This window comes from Zootoca vivipara, chromosome 13 (genome assembly GCF_963506605.1).
Source record: "Zootoca vivipara chromosome 13, rZooViv1.1, whole genome shotgun sequence".
Lineage (NCBI taxonomy): Eukaryota > Metazoa > Chordata > Lepidosauria > Squamata > Lacertidae > Zootoca > Zootoca vivipara.
This window is the reverse complement of record NC_083288.1, coordinates 49,889,068-49,915,048: the sequence shown is the minus strand read 5'-3', so window position 1 is coordinate 49,915,048 and position 25,981 is coordinate 49,889,068. Positions and strand designations below refer to the sequence as shown.

Below are 25,981 nucleotides of genomic sequence, written 5' to 3'. Positions count from 1 at the left end.
CCTCCAGATGTTTTTGGCCTACTACTCCCACGATCCCTAGCTAGCAAGCCCAGTGGTCAGGGATGATGGGAATTGTAGTCTCAAAACATCTGGAGGGCTGAGTTTGAGGAAGCCTGCTCCAGACTCTAGTACAAAACATCTGGAAGGCCTCAGGTTGGGGGAGAGTTGTCTACAATGACAGTCAGTGGCTCTCCAAGGTTTCAGGAAAGGGAATCTCTCCTACCGCGGGGCTACGTAACTGCCCCACCTCTGAGGCAGGATCTGGAATGCAACCTGCCCCAGATGTGCAGCTGCTTCTGGGGCCGCTTGAGGCCTGCCCTGACCAACACAGACGCTCCACTCCTCCCTCACCAATGGCCAGCTGCGCCACTGTGCACCCCAGGCGGTCTGCGATCGGGTGGAGTTCCTTCACTTTGGCCTGCTGCTTCTTCCCATCTTCACTCTGCAATTTCTCCTTCAGCCAGTGGTACCCCTGGAGAGTGTGAGGAGCAACGGAAACAAGCACAGAATCATAGAACTGTCGTCTTGGGAGCACTGGCAGAGGAAGAGGGGAACAGGGAGGGACCTTAAGGGTCATCCAATCCAACCCACAGCAATGCAGGAATCATAGCTAACACACAGCATGGTAGTGAGCCACTGGCAGGAAAGGATGGAGGTTGTGAACTTGCAAAGCAGCCCTTAGGGATGTGCTGAGCTGTCAGCAAAGGATTTAGGACCCCTCCAGGTTGATTTTTTTGGGGGGGGCTGGCAGGTAATTTTGCAGCAGGTATCACTGACACAAGAATAGTGCCTTAGGTGTGGGTTCATAATGGATCACTGAAGCATCATTGCACTTTATTAGTTGTCCTGCAATGTTTTCTCAATGTTGTGCTGATGCCAAAAAAAGTGGGACAACACCCCCTAACCCCCCCCCCCCGCCCTGAAACATTTGTTGTATAAGAAGCTACAGGATCTCAGCAGGACATGAGTAGTATGCCTGCTCCGAAACTTTTGTGGGCATGAACAGTCTTGGAAACAGGAGCTTGTGTAACCGCCCTGATAGCACCATGAACACAAATAATATTGAATGCACAATAAGGACGTCTGGATGAGGCCCTGGTGTTTTGGTGAGGATAGTTTCAAGTACCTCTGAGACATCAGCAACAAATTGATTTATGTTTGGGATGAAGAAGGGAAGCGTTTGGTTTCTTGGAGCATTGCCAGTGTGCGTAATCTGAGCTCCAGGACTTCCAGATTCCCAGTGTTTGAAAATAGCAATGTTGTTGAACTACAACTCCCATCAGAACCGGCAGAATGGTCCGCAGTCAGGGATGATGGGAGTTGTAGTCCAGCAGCATCTGGAGGTGTCCACAGGCCTGTCTCCCCTGATTTAAGGGCTGTGTGTGGTGTCGACAGTGCGAGGTTCAGCTGAAGTTGAGAGATGGAAGGCCTCAGCAAAAGCAAAGGAGACAGTACCTTCATGGCGGCACGGCAGTTTTCAGGCACCCGCTCCTCATATTTCCCTGTGATGAGTCCACAAGACAGCGGGGACCAGGTGATGGCCCCCACTCCTAGCAAGACAAAAAAGCAGGTCAGGTAAAGATAAGGGGGAAACAAATAACATTCCCCCACCTCTTCCTATCACTGTACACAGATTCACTGAAATAATAGCCACAGGCCATCCTAAATCACAGCTCCTCCTGGTTTACTTTGCATTAGGTAAAGGTAAAGGGACCCCTGACCATTAGGTCCAGTCGTGACCGACTCTGGGGTTGCGCGCTCATCTCGCATTATTGGCCGAGGGAGCCGGCGTACAGCTTCCAGGTCATGTGGCCAGCACAACAAAGCTGGTTCTGGCGAACCAGAGCAACACATGGAAACGCCGTTTACCTTCCTGCTGTAGCGGTTCCTATTTATCTACTTGCATTTTTGACGTGCTTTCGAGCTGCTAGGTTGGCAGGAGCTGGGACCAAGCAACGGGAGCTCACCCCGTCACAGGGATTCGAACCGCCAACCTTCTGATCAGCAAGCCCTAGGCTCAGTGGTTTAACCCACAGCGCCACCTGGGTCCCTTTACTCTGCATTACAAAAGTCTTTTAACACCATCCCATGCTGAGAAAAGCCATCAGAGAAGTGCAGATATCAATCTTATCTGCTATGCCTCATGCAGAATTGTACCCTGAATCTGGGCTTATACTCGCAAGGGATCATCTTGCTTCCACCTGCTCCACCTCCAGAAACACATTTCTCAGATTCCATATCCAAGCTGCAGATCCCTCTGTATCTTCTGGTTCCTGGTTGTCTCACCGGTTGCCCCAGTCTCTCCCAGCAATTTGCTTCCACTGGCCCCTGTAATCCCTTCTCCTGTACACAGACCTCAAGGCCTCTCTGCCTAGCCCCCATGCCCTCCAAACTGCACCCCCTACTGTGCTGGTTTGCGCCCAAAGTCGTTTTATTGGGGAAGAAAAACTAGCCTACTTTACAAAGGGGAACTTTATATTAGCCGCTCAGCTCCATTTTCGACTCTGGCCCTGCCCACCACTGGGACGCGTGGCCCTCAGAAGCTCGCCCAGAAGGGAATGTGGCCCCTGGGCTAAAAAGGGCTCCCTGGCCCAGCCCTCTCCCTCCTGCCTTCATACCAATCTTGTGGTAGAGCTCTGGCAGCTGTGTCTCCACCTTTTCCCGCTGGAACATGTGGTACTCTGCCTGTTCGCACACAGGTGGGATGAGGTTGAACTGCCGTGCCACGGAATACGCCTCCTAATTTAGGGGAGGGAGGCAAAAATAATCAGTCTCGCAGGGCAGGCTTGCTTCTGGGCAGCAACGCGGCGGCGAATTGAGAAGTGCAGCCTCCCTGTCGGGAGAGTTACAGCCAAACCCCCCTCCTACAGTTCTGAAACCACCTTCTAAGTAATAATTAGGGATGCATTGCAAAGATCATTGCAGATCTTCAGATAGAGCTACTGTTTTCTGTGCATGTACATAGGCAAATGTTCTCAAGCGCTCCAGTATCTTCTGCTGGAGTGACTTAAGTTGTGCCTGCCTTGAAATCCTGTTGTACGCAACAGAAGTAGCACAGCGTCCTCTTGGAACGGAGGTGCCTTGTATTTTCAGTGTATTTCTAAGCTTAGCTTTGGATCATACAACACAACTCCTCCTCAGTGATCTTCTTGCACACCTTCTCCAGAGCGGCCCCCCCCCCCGGGAGCCCATCCTCAGTGGCTGACCCGCCTCCTTTCACTCCAATCAGCACAAAGGGCGAGAAGGCTCCTTGTCGGTGGCTAAAAAGCTCCCCTTTCATGCTGATTGGACGGCTCTCAGATGCTGGAGCAAGGGTCCCTGCTGCAGAAATAGGAAGGGGTCTCCGAAACCCCTCACAACCCTGGAGCAGGACACCACTGCTTCTAAGAAAACATGCATAAATTAGGGTTGTACCCGCTACTCCAGAATTTACCATGATTTCCATTGCACTCCAGCGAGAGGTGCCCCAGTACATGGCCATCCCCTGGTTGATCACGTAAGTCATGGCACGTACAATTTCTGAGGGTGAGAGAGGAGACGTGAGAGAAGATATTGCCCCACCAGACCTTTTGCCTATCACCTTTGGAAGGTGAGCCCAATGTAACCAGGACAATTACTCTTTCCGCCTCCAGCAGAAACTGAATCCCAACAGGGAGGGAGGGAGAAAGGTGGGTTTGAGCAGTTATTCTCCAAAAAGCTGCACCACACCAGTAAGATCGCTCGATCTTGCGCTCCCCCTGTTGATCACATTTTCACAATGAAATCAGTGGATTACAAGCTGGCTAAAATCCTTTTCTAGGGGGAAAAGATACTTGTGTTATTCATCTCTACTTCATTAAAAGCACAGAAACAAATTGGTTTGATCTACCGTTAAACTACTTTTAAAATATTCTTTCCAAAGTAAGTTCCCAAAATGCTATAGTGAAAATAATTTTGCCTTTCCTCTCCTCTCCCATATGGCAAAGCTTGTTCAATTGTGGGTTCATGTGATATCAGGAAGCACAAAGGCATCTTGAGTTCCTGCATTTATAGTAAACACACACATACACAGACACAAAACAGGATTGTCAACTTTAATCGCCTTTAATTGTTGCTTGATTTGCAGGTATTAAGCAGGCAAACTATTCATCTCACCATTCAGAAAAAGCTCTGCTTACTGATTTTTGCAGCCATCAAGTTGCTGTTAAAGGCATAAGAACAGGCAGGTTGCTTTGTTCTGATCAGTTGGCAATGCGACACACACAGAATTTTTCTACAGCGGAACACAAAAGCATGCGAGCACACACCACACACATCTACTTTCAGGGCAGCACCCCCATCCTTGGGTCTACAGTCGGTGAGGTCTCTACAGAATGGAGACAGGAATATTCATGGAAGGTTTCCCCCTCTAATCCCAGGAACCAAGGGTGCAATCTTATTCCCCCATACCTGAAAGCAAGCCCCAATGATCTCAGTGGGACTTACTTCTGGGTAGACATATGGGTAAGGATTTACAAGGGTCATCTGGGGCACAGGGCCATTGCAGTGGGGAGGGCATTATGGGGTGCAAAGAGGAGTATTGGGCTTCAGGAAGGAGGCAGGGGCTGGCCATACCTCTCAAGAGCCTGGCTTGGAAATAAATCACTAGAATATACAATGAAATATATATGCAATGCCTGCAAGCATTTCAGCTGGCTAGGTGGACCAATCTTTCCCCTCTTCCTCCTGCACCCTGTTCTGGGGGTGCACCTGATTGCAACCCCTGAGCCAATTGTGGGGGGCACACGAGGGGAGAGGGGAAAGCCCCATTTCACGAGCAGAAGTCCTCGCATGGGTTTCCACTGATGAGACTCATTAGCTCAATCCTGCCCGGTATCCATTAGATTTTGTGCAAGGCTCTGATTTTCACTATAGGGCCTTGTCTCTGAGATTTCTGGTGGCAGCCCCCAAGCTAAAGCCTCACGGTATCTCTGAAACAGACCTCGATGTGTTCTGCACACAGCCTCCTTCACGAGGTGAGGAACATAAGTACCTCTCTTACATCAGGTATTAAGTCTACCTTAGCCTAGGATTGCGCAGTGTGCTTGAGCTGAAGAACGAGACTGCAAGCTTCCTTCCTCTCAGTGAACCCTGAGCCTGTAACAGCAGGTGAAAATCCTGAAGATAAAGCTCTTTCGTGCTGGGAAAATCTTCCTAAACCTGTGCACAGAGCAAAGACTCATTGACACATACGAGCTTCGAGTTCTTCTAAACCTGGCTGGGGAACACGAGACCCGGAGGCCAAATGCAGCCTCGCAGGGCTCTCTGTGGCCCCCAGGAGCCTCCCCAGACCACGCCCCTCACTGATCCTACTTCATTCACCCTCCTTGGATGTTTGCTTGCCTGGGGTGTTTAACTCAGAGTTTAACTCTGATGATGCCTCTTCGTCAGTCTTGATGGCGGACAGACCCTATGGTGCCAAGCTGACCTTTCCATCCAGTGTGCCACCCACTTTTGAATCTGTCCCCTCCCATGTGGCCCTCAGGTCACAGTCCAGGTGGGATTTTGGCCCTCAGAGCCCCCTGTTCCAAGGGGAACACGACACCTTTTCACAAAACAGCTTCATTTAGTTAGAACGACTTTTCGAAGCTAGAATAACCCTTCATCCTGTTCCTCGCTTGAGAGAGGTATGGGGCTCACAGGATCTGGGGTGGACGGGGCAGCAAAATGGGGTGGTTTTTTGGGGGGTGGGGTGAGGTGGGAGATCGGGGCAGTCTGCAGTACCTTCCAGCAAGAGCAATCGGAAGTTCGGGTCGCATTCTGCAGGGGGGGAAGGAGAGAACCAATGAGACGCCGCTGGAATCTGGCACAAGGTGTGTGTGTGTGTGCCTGGCAGCAAGAGGGTCAGGATTTGGGGGGGGGGTATCTGCTGCGGGCTCTTTGCCTGCCCTTGGGCAAGCTGCCTACTCTTGGCCTCAGCCCCCCCCCCCTACAGCATGAAGAATGGGCTTAATAACGACCTTCCTCAAAAGGTTATCATCACTGTGGGAGCTACGTTCCTACAATGCATCGCACAAATGTGAGGGATCGTGATAGCAAGAGAAGACAAGGAGGGGGAACCCCTCAGTTATGGCAGCGGCGTTGCTGGGTGTCTGTCAAGCAGGGCAGGTAAAGGGATGGCTGCTGAGAAGCCTAGGAGAGAGGGTTGGCCTCCCCTGGATCTGCTAAGGGGAGGTGTCTGGGGAGGCAGCCATGCCTCATCCTGGCCCTTCTGAAGCAGGTTGGGCCACTCACCTTCCATGGGGCTGTTGGCATCCATCCGGTTAGCAAAGACAATGTCGACGTACTCCAGCTGAAGCCGCTGCAAAGAGCCTTTTAGCCCTGCGAAACAGCGGCAGGGAGTAAGGACAGGGAGCCACAGAAAGGCTGAAGCTTAGAGCAGACTTTGCCCTGCTGCAGCCCCAAAAGAAAAGCTTGCCCCAGAGGCAGGGGCCCCCAGCTCCAGAAGCACATCTCCTGATCTCCAGGGGCTCTTCCAAGCAAGCTTCCTATTCCGCATGCATCCTGATAACATTTGCCCAGACATCTTGGACTCTGTCAGCCTCAGAGTCACCCTTGGTAATATCTTCTGTCATTTAATGAGGATCCAGCCCCATTTGTGTGTAGGGAATGTAGGTGAAAGCAAGGGCTACCCCACACTTTCTGGAGCATTTTCCCCATAGGGAAAAAAAGTCCCAACTTGTGCACCCAGAATCCCACTTCAAAATAGCAGAAATTGGGAAGCATCCCAGATATCTAACTCTTGAGAATGGCATCAAGAAAGAACCCCGGATCCCCAACTCCCATTCGCCCCAAATCCCTCAATCCGCCAAATGCTTTTGCCGTCCAACATACCGTGGTCCCTTCCTTCCTTCCCTTCCCACAAACCCTGAAATATCAAGCCCAGCCCCCCCCCCATTTACCCTCAATGATGTGTTTCCGCGACAGGCCTCTCTCCGTCTCAGCCCTTGGAAGAAAACAAGGAAAAACACCTGAATGTTAGGAGGAGCTTTGGGGGTGCTTAGAGCTGTTTGACAGGGACGCAGGTGGCGCTGTGGGCTAAACCACAGAGCCTAGGGCTTGCCGATCAGAAGGTCAGCGGTTCGAATCCCTGCAACGGGGTGAGCTCCCGTTGCTCGGTCCCTGCTCCTGCCAACCTAGCTGTTCGAAAGTACGTCAAAGTGCAAAAGTTTAAAACGTTTAAAAAGAGGATGTCACCCCATGCTTGGGACCTGTTGTGCGACAATAAAGATCATGGTCTACTGACTCCTTGCTTTGCTCCAAATTACTTGGTTGGACAGTGTTCTCGAAGCTACGAACATGAGTTTGACCAAACTGCGGGAGGCAGTGCAAGACAGGAGTGCCTGGCGTGCTCTGGTCCATGGGGTCACGAAGAGTCGGACACGACTAAACGACAACAACAACAACTTGGCTGGAACTTCCTTCTTTTACTGACTGCATGGACCCACAGGGGACTTGCACCCTGACGAGCTGGGCTGTGGAGTGGTCTATCACCCTGGGATTTTTTCCTTAACAGAGCTCTGGGGGGGGGGCATAGGTGGTTCTCCCCACCTCCTCATTTTATCCCTACAACAACCACCCAGCTCCACCCAACTGGGGTTATAGGAAGGCTTAGGATTCTGCCAGCTTCCTTTTCACCTGCAACCAGCACCCCACAACTGGACAGTGCCACTGCTCTCCACACACGGCAAATTCACCACCCACACACAGATTCCTTCCTTACAGCCCCTTCCCACCCCATCAATTCACTACATCCCTTGAGTACTTACTGGCCTCCCCAGTAAATCTTTGTGGTGACAACGTAGCTTGAACGCCTGTGGAGCAGAGAGAGGAGAAATTAGTGCGGAAACGATCCATAATGAATCGGGGAAAAAAATGATTTAAAGTACTTTCCCAAAAAAAACAGAGTCCTTTCTGTTGGGGATAATTCAGGCTGAAATTCCCAGGTGTCAAAAAAGGTTATTTATGTATGCCACTACTGCGGCCCGTGTTTTGTAAACCCAAAAATGGAAAACGAGCGAGGTCCCAACTGAAAAGGAATGGCAACTTAAGTTGACAGAATATGCACAACTCACAGACTTAACATATAGAATGTGAGAACAAGAAGAACATACGTTTAGAGAAGATTGGAAAACGTTTATTGAATATATGGGAAATAATTGTGAACAGCTGAAAACGCTGGCAGCATTAAGATAAATTCAACAGTGTAAACAAGTTTTGATGGATGCAATAAAGAAATACTGAATACTGTACTTTTGGTAAAATATGCAGAGATTTATGATATGTAAAATGAATATGTAAAGTGAGGAAGCTGTGATGCAGCGATTGGAAACACAAAGCACCGCTTGCCAAATCCGGAAAAAGGAAGCAAGGCAGAGGATATTGACGGACGGGAGGGCAGCTGTGAAACTGCTACAGAAGCTACGACCATTCCTGGACCAGGAAAGCCCGGCCATCGTAGTTCCTGCACTGGCTACTTCAAGACAGATTGCTGTGATGCGCTCTAGGTAGGGCTTCCCTCGCGCTTGATCCGGAAGCCACAGTTAGTGCCAGATGCTGCAGCACAATTGCCGGCAGGAGTGAGCACCTCTGCTCAGAGATTTGCCCTGGCTGCCGATTTGCTACTGGGCCAAGTTCAAGGTGTTACTACTGTTAGCATATAAAGCCCCAAACAACTAGGGACCAGTTTACCTACGAGGTCGTCATACCTATATGTGCCCGCTTGACAGCTTTAATCTTTGGAACTGGCACTGTTCCAATTGCCACATGAAACATGTTCTGCCTTGGTAAGAAATGTATCTTTTAGCGCAGCAACACCCACCCTTCGGAACTCCCTGCCTCTTGATACCAGGCAGGAGCATTCACTGCACTCTTTTTGGCCCCTGCTAAAACAAACCTCCTGAGATATCTCAAGGCTGGTGTGTTTTTAGTGTGCTGCTGTTTTAATTTTTTTGAATGATTTATATAATTGCTTTTACCAGTAATTTGGTCAATTCTCTCTCATTGGCGTACCTTATTGATTTTTAGATATAAACAGTTACAAGTACTGTACTGTATATCATCATCTGAAGACAAACCACCCCCCTCTCCAAATAGTGTAAATCCAGTTCTATAGATAACAGAATGTTCATTATGTTTCCATTTCAACTGGTTAACGCTTTTCCTTAATCGCTTTGAATTGTTGCTTACAAGCAAGTGGTATATACATTTTAGGAAATCAATAAGTAGTAAACGTGTGTGTGTGTGTGTTTACCTCCATCCTTTGCTCTTCAAGATATTCCCCAATGTTTTTTCTGCTCTGAATAAGAAAAGAAGACAAAATTTTATGTGTGTGTATGTACACACACACACACACACACACACACACACACACACACACACACACACACCCTACCTGGTTGACTCCTCAGAAATCCCTCAAATGAATGCCTTTTAATATCTACTTCCAGGGACTCAGAACAAGAAACAGGCCCCCCCCCAAAAAAACCAGTCAAACGGGCTGAAAAGAGCAACTGACAAAATGGCCTTCAGCATGGACACAAAGCCTGCAGATGGTTTCTGCCTTGCAGGGTGAATTTATTTTGGTTTTTTCCCCCGCCTTCCAGCAATAAGGACCACAAGCAAACTGCAAAGGAACAGCTTCAGATGCAATCAGTGTCAATCACAGGGTTGTGTTGTTGTTTTTTGGCTTGATGCTCTGTACTGATGGGCCTTGAAGTTGTTTACTCTCGCTGCCAAATTCTATTGGGAAAATAGACCTGAAAGTCGAAGTTCCCCATCAAAACTGGCACTGTCATCGGTTAACACAGGGGCACGGTTACCCCTTCCACATTTATAAGAAACCAATCTTTTAGGATGACAGCACCTACCTCTGGAAGTCCCTGCCTATTTGTATCAGGCAGGTGCTGTCACTGTACTCTTTTCAGCACCTGCTAAAAGTACTTTTTTGTTTAGACAAGCCTACCCAGACATGTGGAATGCTGGTGTACGTTTTAATTTGTTTTTAGTTTATTGCTGATTGTATTATTTGAATGCTTTAAATGGTTGTTTTGACTGATAATTTTATTGCTTTATACTGTTTGTAAACCACTTCGAGGTTTTTTTTAAACGACAACAATCAATGGGGTATAGATTGTATTTTAAAAGCTTTCAAGGGAAATGTCAGTGGGCGGTTCATGAACTAGATAAGGTATATCTACAAATTTGATTTTATTTGTTTGGGGCTCAACTGAGACTATAGTCCTCTTTCCCATGACTATAGTTCTCTTTCTTTTTCCCAGGGATCAAATCAGCACAGCAAAGTTAGGGAGGCGAGACATTTTCCATGCTGGGCTTGTGCACAGCTGAGCCAATCCTACTCGGCCCCCACTGCTAGCATCCCAGCCATCATATGAATATGGCAGATGAATCTAACATGCCATTGCTTGCTGCATCTGACAATGTGCCCTGCTAGTTCACAAAAGCTAATGCTGCAATAAAACTTCATCTTTAAGGTAGCCACAATACTTTTTGCCGTCATAACCGCAGCCAACTAAGATAGTGACAGCTGCTGAACTGTGATACGGATTATACTACATTTCAAAATTCGATGAAATGGCATAGATTTCTCTCCCCCCCCCCACCACCCACCACCTTCCAATATTTTGCAATGTTTGCTCTGGCCATCTCTGGGGATTGCTGTTGTTGAATTGTCGCCACACTACATTCCTGATCTATGGAAGCCCCTGCTATTGCTGGCGCAAAGAGACGCCACCTGCGCCCTCTGTTCAAATTATTTCAATCACCCAATCACTTTTCATCATCCTGCGGCAGGTTGCATTCCCCCCCCAACCTGCCTTCCCTTCAGAGCCAGCTAGCCCCCAGATTCAGCCTGACAGAATCATGTCACGGGGCTTTAATTACCGCATTCTGAAAAGCCTTGAGACAGCTCTTTGCTCTGGACATGTATGGCGGGCAGACGTCACACAGGGCAGCAAGGGCCGAGTTTACTGTAATCCGTAGGGAAGGGGGAAATTTCACAGTCAGGGTATTTCCCTATCCCCAACCATCAAGCCAGGTCCCACAGAGAAGAGTAAAGGTGAGAGGGCTTCTGAGCACGGGAAGAGTACCATTCTTCTACCACTGCCTAGGAAGGCTGGGCTGACAAATCAAGATGGGTTGGCTCCCAGATTTGGGGTTTCAGGGCCTTCTAGAGAAATTAGCTATTGAGAATGACTGGGGGGGGGGATGCAAGTGCCAATACTCCTATGATCCCCCTTCCAAACCCAGAGAGACTCGTTCATGTCATGAATAAAGATGGCCACAGTCTAGGGTTTCCAGCTGCGTGGCAGGCAGAAATTCAGAAGGTGTTGCTTCCTCTGGTGTGGGAATGCAGCCGCCCCTGTTGAATTTCTCCCTGTCACACAGGGCTATTTGAGGCGCAGGCAGAAAGGTGGCAGCAATCCTGCAAAGAGTCGAGGGTGGAACAGCCAGACATACTTGCCAGAAGCATAGACCTCAGCTGTGTCAAAGAGGTTGACCCCGTTCTCATAAGCGATGGTGAGCACATTTTCCGCCATCTCGAAAAAAATGAGAGAGGGAGATAAGTGTCAAATAAATGGGTGGCAGGAAAATCTCCAGCAGGGAGGAGGGTAGATTGGCACGGGGCTCAGGCTTACCTCATCTGAGATCTGCGACCCAAATGTTACCCAAGTACCTGCAAGGGGAGAAATCAAGTTCGTGAGACGGATATGCTTCAGCCAGGCCACACTCCTAGCTCTACCCAAAAGCCACTGTGAAAGGCCCCATCCCAGCAAATGAACCCACTGGACACAGCATAATCTGAAGGGGGAGCTTGCTGATGTCAAAGAATGCTCTGGCAGATTATGGCCTTGGGGCTTGTCAGGAGTGTCTCTGAGCACGCACAAACTGCCCTCCCCGCATTGCTGCCCCAAAGCAGTCATATCGCAACCCCTTGCCATTCTTAGTGTCCCCCTTCTCCCATGAACTCACCCAGGCCGAGACAGGAAACACGAAGCCCCGATTTGCCAAGGTTCCTGCAAGAAAGGAAAAAGGAGGAATACTACAAGTGCTCTCACAACAATGCTTTACCACTGGAGATCTCATAAAACGGTATGCTGGGTCCTGTAAACGTATATCCATCTCCCTATAGAAACCTGCCCAGGTGCCAAAATCCTCGGGTGAGCACCTTCTCTCAGTCCTATCAACATCAGAGGCATGGCTGGTGGTGACACAAAAGAGAGCCTTTTCAGTGGTGGCTCCCGTATTGCGAAATTCCCTCCCAAGAGAGGTTAGTCCGGTTCCTCCTTGCTTTCCTTCTCCCAGCAAGCTAAGACCTCCCCGTTCAGAAAAACCAAGCTGCAGAAGATGCTGCCAGGGCAAACTACCGGTATATTTTAATTGCTGGTTCTAAATGAGTTCTGACGAATCTTAACTATTGCTTTGATGCCTTCATGTTGTGACGCGCCACCGCAATCTCCCAAGAGTGTGAGATTCCAGGAATTGCAGCACCTGCCCAGAGTTCAGCTTTTTTGGAATGAAGGTCAGCAGAGCCTTAGGATATATGGTTTTGTTCACACCTCTTTACAATCTGAGCGCAAGATGAAAGACTCTCAGCATTAATGGCCCCAAAGATATTCCTTCTCTTTAAGTCGCAGCTTTGCATCCAGCACAAAGCAAGCAGGTCTCTGTGCCTCCAGCTCCCAGCCTTTATCCTGCTTACTCATACCCAGCTCTGGCTACTACCGGTAGCAGCTAGGGGAGGCAGGTGGAGGAAAAGCCCACCCATTTGCCTGGAGGGGGCCCATCACTTAGCTGGGGCTCTTGCAACCAATTTCATTCTTTTGGGATGTTGATGAAAGTGACTGTGGAGGCCAATTCTGGATCCACACAGGCCCGTCCTAGCCATAGAGGCTAGTGGTGCGGAGAACCACGGCGCTGCAAGGGCGCCAAGTGAGCGCAGGGTTCCGGCGATCTGGGCAGGATTGCGCTCCTTCTCCGAGAACTCCGCGCTGCGCCTCCTTCTCGTTTCCCCAGTGCTGGGTTCCGCTCAGTCAAGCTTCGCCACCAGCGCGCACACAGCGCCCAAGCAGCTCTTGCTGGTCCTGCGGTGCGCACGCTGGTGGCGAAGCTTGACTGAGCGGAACCCAGCGCTGGGGAAACGAGAAGGAGGCGCAACGCGGAGTCCTTGGAGGTGGCCTCCCGCTGCTGCCGCGATCCGCTTGGCACTCCCGGGCCCTTGGAGAGGCTCTGGAGGGGGGCTCTGGAGGGACCTAGCGCCAGGGCACTGGGTGGGCTTAAGACGGCCCTGGATCCACACATTCTTCCACAGTGGGGACATAGGTTTCTGGGCAGGAGTTGATCATGATGTGGATTTGCCAAGCATGCCTTCGTTCTTAGCACGATTCTCCCTTGCGTCCTGAGTTTGAGCGTCTTCAAAGCACACGACACCTTTGGCAAAGGCTGTTCTCCAACTGGAGCACTTGCAGGCAAGTGTTTCCCAATTGTTGGTGTTTATACTCCATTTCTAAAGATTTGCCTTGAGACAGTCTTTAAACCTCTTTTGTTGACCACCAGCATTACGCTTTCCATTTTAAAGTTTGGAATAGAGTAGTTGCTCTGATAGAGTCTAACCATCACAGAGTACATGACCCCCAGAATTGGAAGGGACTCAGGCAAAAATCTAAACTTCCCCAACCCACAACAGTATTTTATAAAGTTTGTTTAAAATATATAAATATGTCGCAAGCCGCCTTGATTCCCAACTTGGGAGAAAGGCGAGATAAAAATGCATTAAGTAATAACAATATCAACCATTATTATTATTATTATTATTATTATTATTATTATTATTATTATTATCCCCACATGAGCCCACCAGACTGCTTCAGTTGACGGAATTGGCACTTTTACAGGTCCAAAACAACACCAAACCTGTGGTTACGTAAAATGCACTCAACAACATTGCAACTACTACTATGCCATAAGATCCACAATCTTATTACATCACATATGAACTTGTACAACTGATGAAGCCCAGGACGGCGAAACAAGGCCAATATTCCGGAAATCCTTGTCTAGACTGTGTGAAGGGATTCTGTGGAACTGTACAAGCTCCCATGTGGATTGTTTAGACTTAATAAAGTATGTATGTTAATATACAAAGACAACAGGTGGAATAGACATTAGTAGTACATGTATGGACCTCGTGAATGAACTGATCTGTGAATGAACTGATCTACTGGGTCTTCTGCTTACTCCGTTGAACTTTATGAGTTATTTCTGTTGAACTCTATAAGTTATTTGATATGATATAGTGAATAATATAATTTTTACAGGTCCTGCATAACACCCTTTCCGCATTTGTAAGAACTGCTCCTTGGAACTCCCTGCTGGAAAAAAAAATCTTATTTAGACAAGCCAGGTGGTGCTGTGGTTAAACCACTGAGCCTAGGGCTTGCTGATCAGAAGGTCGGCAGTTCGAATCCCTGCAACGAGGTGAGCTCCCGTTGCTTGGTCCCAGCTCCTGCCAACCTAGCAGTTCAAAAGCATGTCAAAATGCAAGTAGATAAATAGGAACCGCTACAGCGGGAAGGTAAACGGCGTTTCCATGTGCTGCTCTGGTTTGCCAGAAGCGGCTTTGTCATGCTGGCCACATGACCTGGAAGCTATACACCGGCTACCTTGGCCAATAATGCGAGATGAGCGCGCAACCCCAGAGTCGGTCACGACTGGACCTAATGGTCAGGGGTCCCTTTACCTTTTACCCAGGTGCTTAGAAAGCCGAGGTGAGTTTTAACTTGTTTAGTGTTTTAACTTTCTGTAAGTTACAACTTTCTATTTCTTAGTCGTCATTTTATTCCTTTTTGTGTGTGCAAACTGCTTTGAGGTTCTTCCTGCAATCAAGGAATGTAGAATTTTTATGAAATACTAATACCAATAGCAGCACAGAGTGACATAGTCTCTCCCCCAGGGACATTTCCATCAAATCCAACAGACAACACAGCACGGGGGGGGGGGCTTCCAAGAGAAGGCCTGCCGATTGGGGGGGGGGACACTGGGTTCGTTTTATTTTACATTAAGTGACCATGGTCCTGAGCACACTGGGATGAGGGAGAGATTTCTTGAGGTCTAGGCCAGGTGGTTCCCAATTAGCTAATTACTGAGGACCCCTTATTTTTCAAAAGCCAAACCACGGGCCCCCTACTTTTGAAAATGTTGAAAACTGTGGTCTGTGCAAAGCAATTTTTTGAAGAAAATGTAGGGTGGCCACTAATAAGCAAAGGATCTTAGGTATAGTAAACAAAACAAAACAAAAAACAGACCATAAAATTTGTGATATTACCACAAATTGCCTATCCCCAGGCAGTAGGAAAAACTTGTCTCCATTGCTCCACTACAACTGACTGAAAAAGGCAATTGTGTCCTTAACTATACGCAGAAGACTATTTATATGGGAGACTATTCAAACATGCTATTCCTTGCTTCTAATGTGAGATGGTACATCTTAGCAAAACTTTGCAGCATATGGTTCTGCTAACTGAGGGAACTTGCACCTTCCAAGACATAGGTGAAGGCTTGGTCAGGGCTTGATAAAGTATTGGTGAAGACTGAGTAGAAAACAGCTGGAATTTTTTAATGCTGGTATTATTATTATTACTACTATTATGTCCTCCTGTGCCCAAGTTTCATCTCTTGAATTACATTTTGGCATTAGTTGCCTGCATCACAAAAATGTGATGCAGGCTGGACTTAATCTCTTAACTGGTTCATTGTGCAAATTGGCTGAGTGACGAATCTGGAAGTGAGCAGAGCCAGGACTCCTGGGTTCCTCTCGAGGGCACTTTCCCCCAGAGTGACTGCACCAAGCGCCCTCGGAGGTGTCCAGCTCCCTCTCAGAGCCTCACTTTCCCCCTCCGCTCTGTGTTCATTAGCTTTGCCGTCTGCCCAGCGCGCCTCTCGCAGCTTCGTTAACCAGCGGAGCCACCGCTGTGAGCGGTTAACGGAGGATAAAAATAGATGGGAGCCTGAGCTCGGGGCTTGGAAACGGGGTCACTGCAGCCGATGGCTGGGAGCTTCTGCTATTGAGATAATGGGGTGGGGATGGGGCAGAGCAGGGCTTTAGAGGAAATTGCGGTGGGGCAAAGGACGGGGGGAGTTCAGCTGTTGCCGCTGCAGCTGCTTCTGGGGCGGAGCAGAGATAAGAACACAAGAAGATTCCTGCATTGCGGGGGGTTGGTTTGGATGACCTTTGGGGGTCCCGCCCGGTTCTGTGATTCAGGCCAGTGGCCCATCTAGTCCAGCATTCTGTTCTCACAGTGGCCAACCAGAGCCCCTCTCCCCTCCTGTGGTTTCCAGCAACTGGAATTCAAAAGCATTGCCATTCAAGAGCCCTCTCCTCCACGATTTTGTCTAATCTTCTTTTAAAGCCATTTAAGTTGGTGGGTGTCACTGGAAAGCTCTTTGAACAAAGGCTGCTCAACGGTTGCACTAATGTTTGTTTGTTTGTTTGTTTCCCACCCTTCACCCTAATGTCCCTGGGCGGGTTACGCTATCAAAGCACAATATTCAAAACAGTTCAAAACAACTTAGAAGTCCAAAAACAAGGCGGGTTCTAAAAACACGGGTCAGTATTAAAGGCAGTGCCATGGAGCATGCACGGAGTGCGTTTCATCGTAGCGGACACACTGGGGAACGAGGAGGAGCTCTCCAGAATGACTTGCAAATAGCTTCGAGCGTCTGCTTTTTCCCGTTGAACCCAGTAAGTGCTGCTCTTTCAACAGAACAAGGAGTAGGGATCAGTCACTCTGGGAAATTTCCATCTTTTCCCTTCCCTTTCCTTTTTTTGACCTTCAAGGGCAAGAACGTCCTGACAGTAAGAGCTGTTCGGCAGTGGAATTTGCTGCCAAGGAGTGTGGTGGAGTCTCCTTCTTTGGAGGTCTTTAAGCAGAGGCTTGACAGACAGCCATATGTCAAGAATGCTTTGATGGTGTTTCCTGCTTGGCAGGGGGTTGGACTGGATGGCCCTTGTGGCCTCTTCCAACTCTATGATTCTATTATTCTATGACTCACAATTTCAGTCCAGGCCTGGGAAGGCCCAGGTTCAAATCCCTGCACAGTCACTCTCTATTTCAGCCTAACCTACCTCACAAAGTTGTTGTGAAGGTGAAATGCGTGAGGTGGTGGGAGAACTAGGTTCAATGCCTTAAGCTCCTTGAAGAAGCTCAGATTAAAAAATATAGTAAATTGCCAGTCAAGTAAAGCTTTGTGTATCATGGTTGCCAACTTCTTTCAGTGCCGGAACAGAACACACAGACCTTAAGCAGGTGGAGCTTTGCTCATCATCCCTCTTCAAATTTCTCCAGCGGTTCCCAAACTCTGTATCACCACCACTGCCGCAGACCCCTTGAAAATTCCTGAGGGTCTTAGAATCGTAGAATTGTATGTAGAGCTGGAAGGGACCCGGAGGGTCATTTAGTCCAACCCCTTGCAATGCGGGAATCTCAACCTGCGGTTCCCCATCCAATTCGAAACCAGAGCACACCCTGCTTAGCTTTGCAAAAGTGCTAGCGGTTTTCTTGCTCCACGGCAGACCACTTACTACTTTCCCTGCCTTCTGTGGCGGTTGTAATGCCCCATATACCAGGTGCTGCACGATTCTTAATTGCATTTTTACAGACATACCACCAAAGACCACCTGAATGAAGTGTGACGACCACAGACAGGAAACCCCTGCTCGGCTTCGTAGAAAAATCTATGTCTGTCACATTGAAGATGGAGCAAGTTTGTTTTTCTGCTGCCCCAGAGGGTAAGACCCGAACCAAACGTTATTCAATATTTATTTCATTTTACACCCCGCTTCACCCATAAATCTCAGGGTGGTTGACAGCATAAAAATACAACTTGAAAGCACAAAATATATAATAAAACCAGGGACAGAAAGGAAACAAACCAATAGCCCCACTACTCCCAGCCATCCAACTGACAATAATGGAGATTCTGACTAAATGTCAGGAAGAACTTCCTTTTAAATAATTTTTATTAAGGATTTTCTTTAATAAGAAATGATGGCCCTTAGGGGTCCCTCTTCCAACTCTACAATGCTATGATTCTACGAAAACCTCTCCCTTGCTGCATTTCCCAACAGAGGGCCAAAAGAAGAGAAGAAGTTGGCAGTGTGCACGAGAGGCAGCGAAACACAGGGAGCTGCACTGGGGTCCATCTACCTCAATATTGCCTGCACAGACTGGCAGCAACCCTCTGGGATTTCACATGGCAGTGTGTGGGGGGGAGTCTCTCCCAGCCTGGAATTGAACCCATCGCCCGATGCTCTGCTCCTGAGCCAGAGGTGTCCCTTGGAGGGGCAGGGGGAGGAGAAGAAGGAGAGAGGTGGTTATGGCAACCCCATTCTCTCCTCCCTTCCCCACATCAGGGACAAGTATCAAAGTATCCGTATCCACCAGCTGCTGCGCGGATACGGATTGCGACTTGGCCTCATAATTAAACCATAAGGGACCCGTGGAAAACAGATGGTGGAGGGGAGACAGGCCAGAAACCCAATCGCGCGCCCCCCCCCCAACAACTGTCCAGTGGACCAGAACAACCTCAATCGCTCAGAGGGAACCATAGAATTTTAAAGTTGGGACCCGAAGGGATGTCATATAGAGGAGGGTGAAAGGTTGTTTTCTGCTGCTCCAGAGAAGCGGACACAGAGCAATGGATTCAAACTACAAGAAAGAAGATTCCACCTAAACATTAGGAAGAACTTCCTGACAGTAAGAGCTGTTCGGCAGTGGAATTTGCTACCAAGGAGTGTGGTGGAGTCTCCTTCTTTAGAGGTCTTTAAGCAGAGGCTTGACAGCCATCTGTCAGGAATGCTTTGATGGTGTTTCCTGCTTGGCAGGGGGTTGGACTGGATGGCCCTTGTGGTCTCTTCCAACTCTATGATTCTATGATTCTCTAGCTCAAACTCCTAAAGCTGGGTTTTATGGAACAATATACCCAGCCATGCCAGATCGTAAGGCCATATTAAAGCTCAGGGGAGCCCCCCTCCCCACTTCCTAAATAACCACTACCCTTCAAGACAAGGCACTTGACTGCAACACAGGGACTGCCCACCCCATTGTGACGGGCTGCTGGGAGTTGTAGCCCAAAACAGCTAGTGGGGGGGCATCAGGTTGGCAAAGGGTGAGCTACCTGGTCCAAGTAGAGATCGGGGTGCAGATGGTTGGGGGGTGGGGGTAGGTTACTGGGGTCCTATAGATCCGTCTAACCCCAGGGCACAATCTCACAAGGAGCATCTCCTGGGCAAGCCGCGTGGAGCACGGCAAGGGGCAAGACTGGATTTTCTGCCATGGGAATCCAGGGTGCTTGGCCCTTTGGAAGTGATAGAATCATGGAGTTGGAAGAGACCACAAGGGCCATCCAGTCCAACCCCCTGCCAAGCAGGAAACACCATCAAAGCAATGATAGTCCCAGGTGACTCAAGCCAGCTGGTCAACCTGCAGGAAAACCCTCAGTCACCTGGCCAGGGGGAACATTACTCTCCCCCCGCCACACACATCCAAAATCCTGGAGGCCCAATAAATGACTAATAATCCATCAGTCTTCCTGAGTGTAATCAAAACCTATTCCAGGGGGGTAACACTACAAGTCCAGATACTGTGGGTGGTTGGTTACTGGGCGCTGAAAACGGTATATGCGATGGCTGCTTGTGCCGGTTCAGTGGTATGCAAAAAAGCACTTTCTACATGCTCAAGGTTCACTAGCTGAAAAAGACCTTTTACCCCGCCCCCAGCACAAATTTTGCTCTCTTCTGATTGTAGTGATCATCCCTCCCCATGCACTTAAACCTCAGTTTGGGGGTTCCTCTGCCTACCAGTAGGGGGTGCTGTTTTCGGGTGGGCAGGAGGGTTAGTTTGGAACTGCTGCGGATATGACCACTTCACAATGCACTTATCCTCTCCCCCCCCCCCACAAAAAAAGGTTAATATGCCATAAACTTCCTTAGGCGCCTTCTGTACACAGCAATGGTTGGATATAAATATTGAACATAAATAATAAATATTCAGCAATGTTTTCATCTACATCTTCAAGAGGAATGAGATCAGAAGCGGGAATACAATTTGCAGCCCAAAATAGAACACCATACCTATATTTTTATATAAATACATCAACCTAATCCGCACAAACACACAAATACGCATATTACCGGTAATTTCTTTCTTGCATAACTGAGGTCCTTGACCTTCACCTCTAGCTAGGACCTCTCCCCCACCATGAAAGCCCCCAGCTCCCCCTCCCATCCCTTGCACCCTCCCCACTTTCCCACAGCCCCCAACATATAATAATAATAATAATAATAATAATAATAATAATAATAATAATAATTTATTATTTATACCCTGCCCATCTGGCTGGCTTCCAACAGAAACATTAAAATATACTAATTTCTTAAACATTAAAAGCCTCCCTAAACAGGGCTGCCTTCAGATGTCTTCTAAAAATCTGGTAGCTGTTTTCCTTTTTGACATCTGATGGGATGGCGTTCCACAGGGTGGGCGCCACCACCGAGAAGGCCCTCTGCCTGGTTCCCTGCAACTTGGCTTCTCGCAACGAGGGAACCGCCAGAAGGCCCTCGGAGCTGGACCTCAGTGTCCGGGCAGAACGATGGGGGTGGAGACGCTCCTTTAGGACTCTGCTCCTCCTGTCGAAAGTTCAGCATCTCCTGCTTTTAATCTGGCTTTCCAACCTCAGAGCTGGGCTGGCTCCGGCCCAGGGCAACCTGAGCAGAGGCGCAGAGCGGCAATTATGGGCTCTGCGAGGCGGTTTGGAAGCCGGCCAGCCCCAGCAACAACCCTACTCTGTGGTGCACCAGGGGAATTGGACCCAGGAGTCCTGGCCGCCTGCCCGGGCCCATCCCAGCCTCACTCGAAAACCCACCCCACTAGGCTCCACGCCTGGCTGTGCCAGAGAACTCGGGAGTCCTGGCTCCCTTCCCCTCTTCCCCCACAACCTACTTCTAGGTAGGCAACACACACACACAAAACACACAGCACAGAAAAGGAAACCCCCGAGTCCTCCTGCCTTCACGTTTTCATATATCTTCTCTCCCCCCCCCCTCCTCAAAACACTCAGCAGAAATAACAGCCTCTTCATGAAACACCACTACTAGGCCTCACTGCCCTTCCTGGGTCTGAGGACTTGTGCCAGAGTGGCGTTTATACATAGCACGGGCCTAAATTGGGCTGGGATGAGAATGAGGGAAGATTCGAGGAGTGCTTTGGGGGGGGGTTCAGTTCCTTTCTCTTCCACGGCCCACCCTTGCATTACTGCAACATTCAGACATTACGCCAAAACAAATGCAGAAAGATTTTGGGTAGCTATTTTTTTTTTGTATCCAAACCTGACCTTCCGTCTCCACAATCCCTCTCCAGGGAAATCTGCAGATTGTGGGTTTCTCCAGGTTGTGTTAAACTACCACTACACCCCCCCACGCCCCTCCCTGACCTGCCAGAGGTGATGGGCTCCAATGATTCCACCCCACACTCCCAATTTTCCTTTTTTTAAAAACCTCCATCCAGAGTTTCCTCACAAGTTCATCGGGGGTCCTCCCTCCCCCGCCTTTATGCACCCCTCCTTGCTCCGACCCTCTAGATCCTATGCCCCTCCCCCTGTTTCAGAGAACCCAGGCGTCCTGGCTCACAGGCACAACACCCCTCCCTCCCTACAAGGCTCTCTCCTCCCCACCCACCCTTTCTTGTGAGCAAATGGATTAACCTTGGGGTTAGCAGAGATCTGACCCAACTTTGATTAAAATGCCAAATATGAAGAGAGGGATTGGAAGTGTGGCGTCTGTGCAGTTCTGAGTCTGTGCTGGGGGGGACGGACAGACAGCAGTAACTACTGGGGGGCCTTGCTTCGGCCTCTTTGTGTCTCCCCACCCCCCCCATTCCAAAACAGCTCCTCTAAGAGGAACTGAACTCGCTGCGTAATCCAGTAAAATGAGGAAACCACCCCCCTACTTTCCCCTTCAGCCTTTTGAGGTTCAGGGAGAGCTTTTCTACCCAGGACCCCCCACACCTCATCTTTCCTCCCACACCCCACTAGTTCTCTTACCTCCCCCTCCCCAACATTTAGGGTAGGATCCTGCCACAACCTCTGTTTGTAGGTCAGAATTTCTTCTCAAAGAACCCAGGAGTCCTGGGACCCGTAGTATCTAAGTATCTACAAGCGACAAGTTCACAGCCCCCCCTCCCCCCCCCAATAGCTGCCTCTGGGATTTTGCTCCCTTTCAACGTGCCTTTCCTGCTTCTCCTTGCCCTCTGGACCACATCCTCCGCAAGCTGCACCCCAACAAAGGGGGGGGGCGCCGCATTGGATGAGCTGCCAGCCTCAGAAAAAGCCAAAATCCCACCTCTTCATCCCCGCTCAAGAATTTTGCTAAGAAGCATCTCAAAAAATATTGCTTCCACATGTGGTGTGAGACACCCCCCCTTCCTTGCAAGGTCCTTCTTCATCTGCAGAATCCGCCTTCTCCCTTTCCAAGGGACTGAAACCCCTCCCCACCAAATCCTCTCTCCACCCCATCCCCCAGCAACCCCCATTGGCAGCAGACACCACCGTGGGGTGTCCTGCAGACGATTGCGACTCTACCTCCCTCCTCATAATCTCAGAGTTCTCCTTAGCACACCCCCCCCCCCCACATCAGTTTAAACTCCTTTAACCTTCCTCTGGGACAGGGGTGAGGTCCCATGCCAGACCACCAGCTCATTTCATCTTGCCCCCCCCCGCAAGCCATCCCCATTGGTCCCCCCAGCCTAAAAACTCCCCCCCCGCTCCAGCCCCCCTTCTTGTTACCCCTCCCTTCTCCATATCCCATCCCCCCATCAGAAAAAAGACCCTACCTGTAGTTCATGCCCGTGGCCCGGCCGGTGGACTCCCTCAGGAGGAAGGCGATGTGGGGCAGGTTCTGCCCGGGCGCCCGCGGCCCCATGGCTAGCCGGGGTCCCTTGCCGGGGGGTTGGTACCCCCCATTGCCTTGCCCCCCGCTGCCCTGGCCCCGCGTCCCCCCGCCGCACAGCCGGTCATCGCTGCTCCGGCTCCGCAGGTTCTGCTCTGTGCAGGCGATGGAAACTTGCATGGCTCAGCTGGGGACCCCCAACACCCAAAGGTGTCTGTCCCCCCCCACAACGCACCCCGGGGTTATGGGCTGTGGGCGCCTGGCTGCCTCCTTCCCTGTGGGGGGAGCTGCATGCAAGGGGGGAGGGCGGGGACGTCTTTGAGGGAAGGGGTGCTGAGATGGGGGGGGGACTGGCCAGGCTGCAGTGGGGGGTGAGGAAGAGGAGAGGGAGGGCAGCACCCTCAGTACAGCTGCTGTCCGGGATGCCGCTCCTCGCCCCGGTTTAGCTGGGCCTCATTTGCATGCCAGGCTCCTCCCCCGCCGGCCTTTTTTGTGGGTGTGGGGGGAGGCGAGGGGACCCGCTGCGTTGGAGGAAGAAGGATGCTCGGGGATGCAGGCGAAGATGCTGGCAGAGGCGGAGATGGGAAGAGCATCCTCTGGACCGCCGCCTCCACTTCCTCCTCCTAAAGCTCTTAGGGGAAAGGGAGGGGGGCAGCAGGACTCCTGGGTTCCCGGGGATTGGCGTATGTGACTGGGGGGCGGAGGGGAGAGGGAGGAAAAACAAAAGACCACGACAGCTGCGGAAAGCTTTTAACGGGGACACGTGTTGCCCCCGCTGCTCTTAACCCCCCTATCTCTCTCTTGGCTCGGATAATCCACCCAAAGAGGAATGATGGATAAAGTTAAGAGCATCCATAAAAAAAAGGTGGGGGAGAGAAAGGATTTGGGATAATAGCAGTTTAGGACTTTAAGCAGGAGACTTGGGGGGGGGGGTTGAGGGGAGCACTTAATGGGGGAGGGCGAAGCAGCCACACGGGTGGTCTGTATCAGTGGGGAACATGGAATAGAGGTGAGATGGGAGTAGAGGAATTGGGGGCAAGGAAGAAGCCCCTCTCCCCAGGGGAATGGGGAAAACTGGTGGGTCTGCAAGGCTCCCTTCTGCAGGCAAGTTGGAAGGGCAGCTGATTCCCCCCCTCCCCACATTTGGACAATATTTTGGCACCAACTAAAGCAGCCCTCGTGGACTAGTAGCCACAGAGAGTCTCACCCCCCCCCCCTTGAATTTGCCTAAGCCTCTTTTAAAGCCATCCAACTTGGCGACCATCACCGAGTCCTGTGGGAGAGCATTCCAAAGTTTAACTATGTGCTGTGTGAAGGACTTTTTTCTCACCTGAACGAGTTCCAGGGAGAAAAGCTTTCTTTCTCTTCCCCCTTCACAATGCATAACGCTATGAACTTGCATCATGTCGCTTCTGGGGGCTCATGCAGACTTCCTTTTGTGGCGTGTTTCCAGGCACAGACCTACACTTTAAAGCTGTGTCCAATCCAAACACTCTTTATTTGCCCCAGCTTTTATTCTGGAGAAGCCCCCGCTATTTACCGCTGAATCAGAGCAAAGGGCAGCCTGCAGAAGAAAACCTGAATTACTGTTTGTTCCAATTCAGTGGTAAAGAGCGGGGTTTCCTGGGGAAAGCAGTGCTGCTCAGACATGGTGCTTTAAAGTGCAGACCTTTACTAAGAAAGTGTGGGACACAAAGTAAGTGTGGATGAGCCCTTACTCACCTTTTCTCCAAACAGTCCTGAATGTCACCACCTTTCCTCATAGGGGAGTTGTTCCACCCCCTTGCCCTTTTCTGAACCTTTTCCAGCTCTGCAATATCCGCTTTGAAGCAAGGCGACCAGAACGGTGTTATAAGAATTTTGAGGTCATATCTATATATATATAATAATTGTTCATAAAACATGTACATGAATGTACAGAAACATGTCTGAAGCAGCACAGGAAAACAGGCCTGACTGACACCATTTTGACTCTCTCTGACCAGGTGTTCCTCTGCAAGGAAGAAGTGGGGTGGGGGGAACCTTCTCATTGTCTCAGGAATTAAAGTGATAATCCCTGGCATCCTGATACCTGACTGCCAGACAAAAGGGTGTGATTAACTTGGCTGGGAAACAGGGAAATGTACATATCTCTCAATTTTGTTGATTAGGTTTTGGGGGGCAGGGGGCAGGGTCCAGACTGCTCAGATTACTGCCACCAGACCTCCCCTTTCATGATGTACCTATGATGAATCTAGGGAGGGGGGTCTTGGGCTACACCCCTTCTGTGACATATGGATGATGCTTCTGGGGGGTGGGCTGAAACCAATTTCAAATTTCTTTTTAAGGGCAAGACATCTTTGTTTGGGGTTCCTTCCTTGTTCTCCTGTGTGAGAGGAAGGACCCTGTTGCAACAGCAAAAATAAAAGTGCCTTGCTTCGTAAGTCCTGGTTTGGTCTCTGTTATTTGGTGGGCAGGAGACGCTTAAATTCGTCTGCTTGCCTGGATCCTTGAGCTCTCCCTGGGTCAAGATCCATTTCTCTGGGTTCATAGGAACCAGCTTAAATTTTACAACAATTTGGCGACCACTTCGGGGACCCAGTTTTGCCTTGAGCTCCGGGTTCACTGAGGAAGGGGAGCCCAGCGCGCCCTTGCCTCTTTTGCAGGGGGGTAAACCAACCTCAGGACCCGAGGCACTTGGTAGTAATTGAGAGTCCAAGCGGGACCCCCAGGACGAAGCAACGTTTAAAGGGACAAGGCTGTTTTTTTTTCAGGAACCAGTTGGAAGCTGGAGACAACGGGATTCGACTGAAAGGATCGGTCGTGAGTATTAAAAGGGGACACTTTGGGTGAGCTAAGAACCACAGCAACTAAAAATCTATTTCTCCACTTAGACTATCCTTTTCTACTCTCCTCTTTGGACCTCAGTTGCAGCAAGGCTGCCAAGGCACGGGTATAAAGTAGAACTGAGGTGCAGGGCAACAGTCTTTACGTTAAACGCAGTGCTTAGAAAGACTGTCCCAG

General features: G+C 49.8%; 1 protein-coding gene across 1 annotated transcript in view; it reads right to left on the bottom strand.

Moving 5' to 3' along the window:
• The window catches only part of KCNAB3 (potassium voltage-gated channel subfamily A regulatory beta subunit 3), a 30,530-nt gene extending 7,372 nt beyond the window's left edge, over window positions 1–23,158 (bottom strand). The window contains exons 1-12 of the mRNA XM_035136357.2: window positions 22,923–23,158; window positions 12,010–12,053; window positions 11,676–11,713; window positions 11,497–11,576; window positions 9,272–9,316; window positions 7,788–7,832; window positions 6,921–6,964; window positions 6,253–6,339; window positions 3,434–3,519; window positions 2,619–2,739; window positions 1,456–1,550; window positions 352–472 (exon numbers count right to left, since the gene is read on the bottom strand). Of these exons, the coding sequence (XP_034992248.1) occupies window positions 352–472; window positions 1,456–1,550; window positions 2,619–2,739; window positions 3,434–3,519; window positions 6,253–6,339; window positions 6,921–6,964; window positions 7,788–7,832; window positions 9,272–9,316; window positions 11,497–11,576; window positions 11,676–11,713; window positions 12,010–12,053; window positions 22,923–23,158 (1,042 nt within the window). The remainder of the gene's footprint in view (window positions 1–351; window positions 473–1,455; window positions 1,551–2,618; window positions 2,740–3,433; window positions 3,520–6,252; window positions 6,340–6,920; window positions 6,965–7,787; window positions 7,833–9,271; window positions 9,317–11,496; window positions 11,577–11,675; window positions 11,714–12,009; window positions 12,054–22,922) is intronic.
• Between the last annotated feature and the right edge of the window lie 2,823 nt (window positions 23,159–25,981).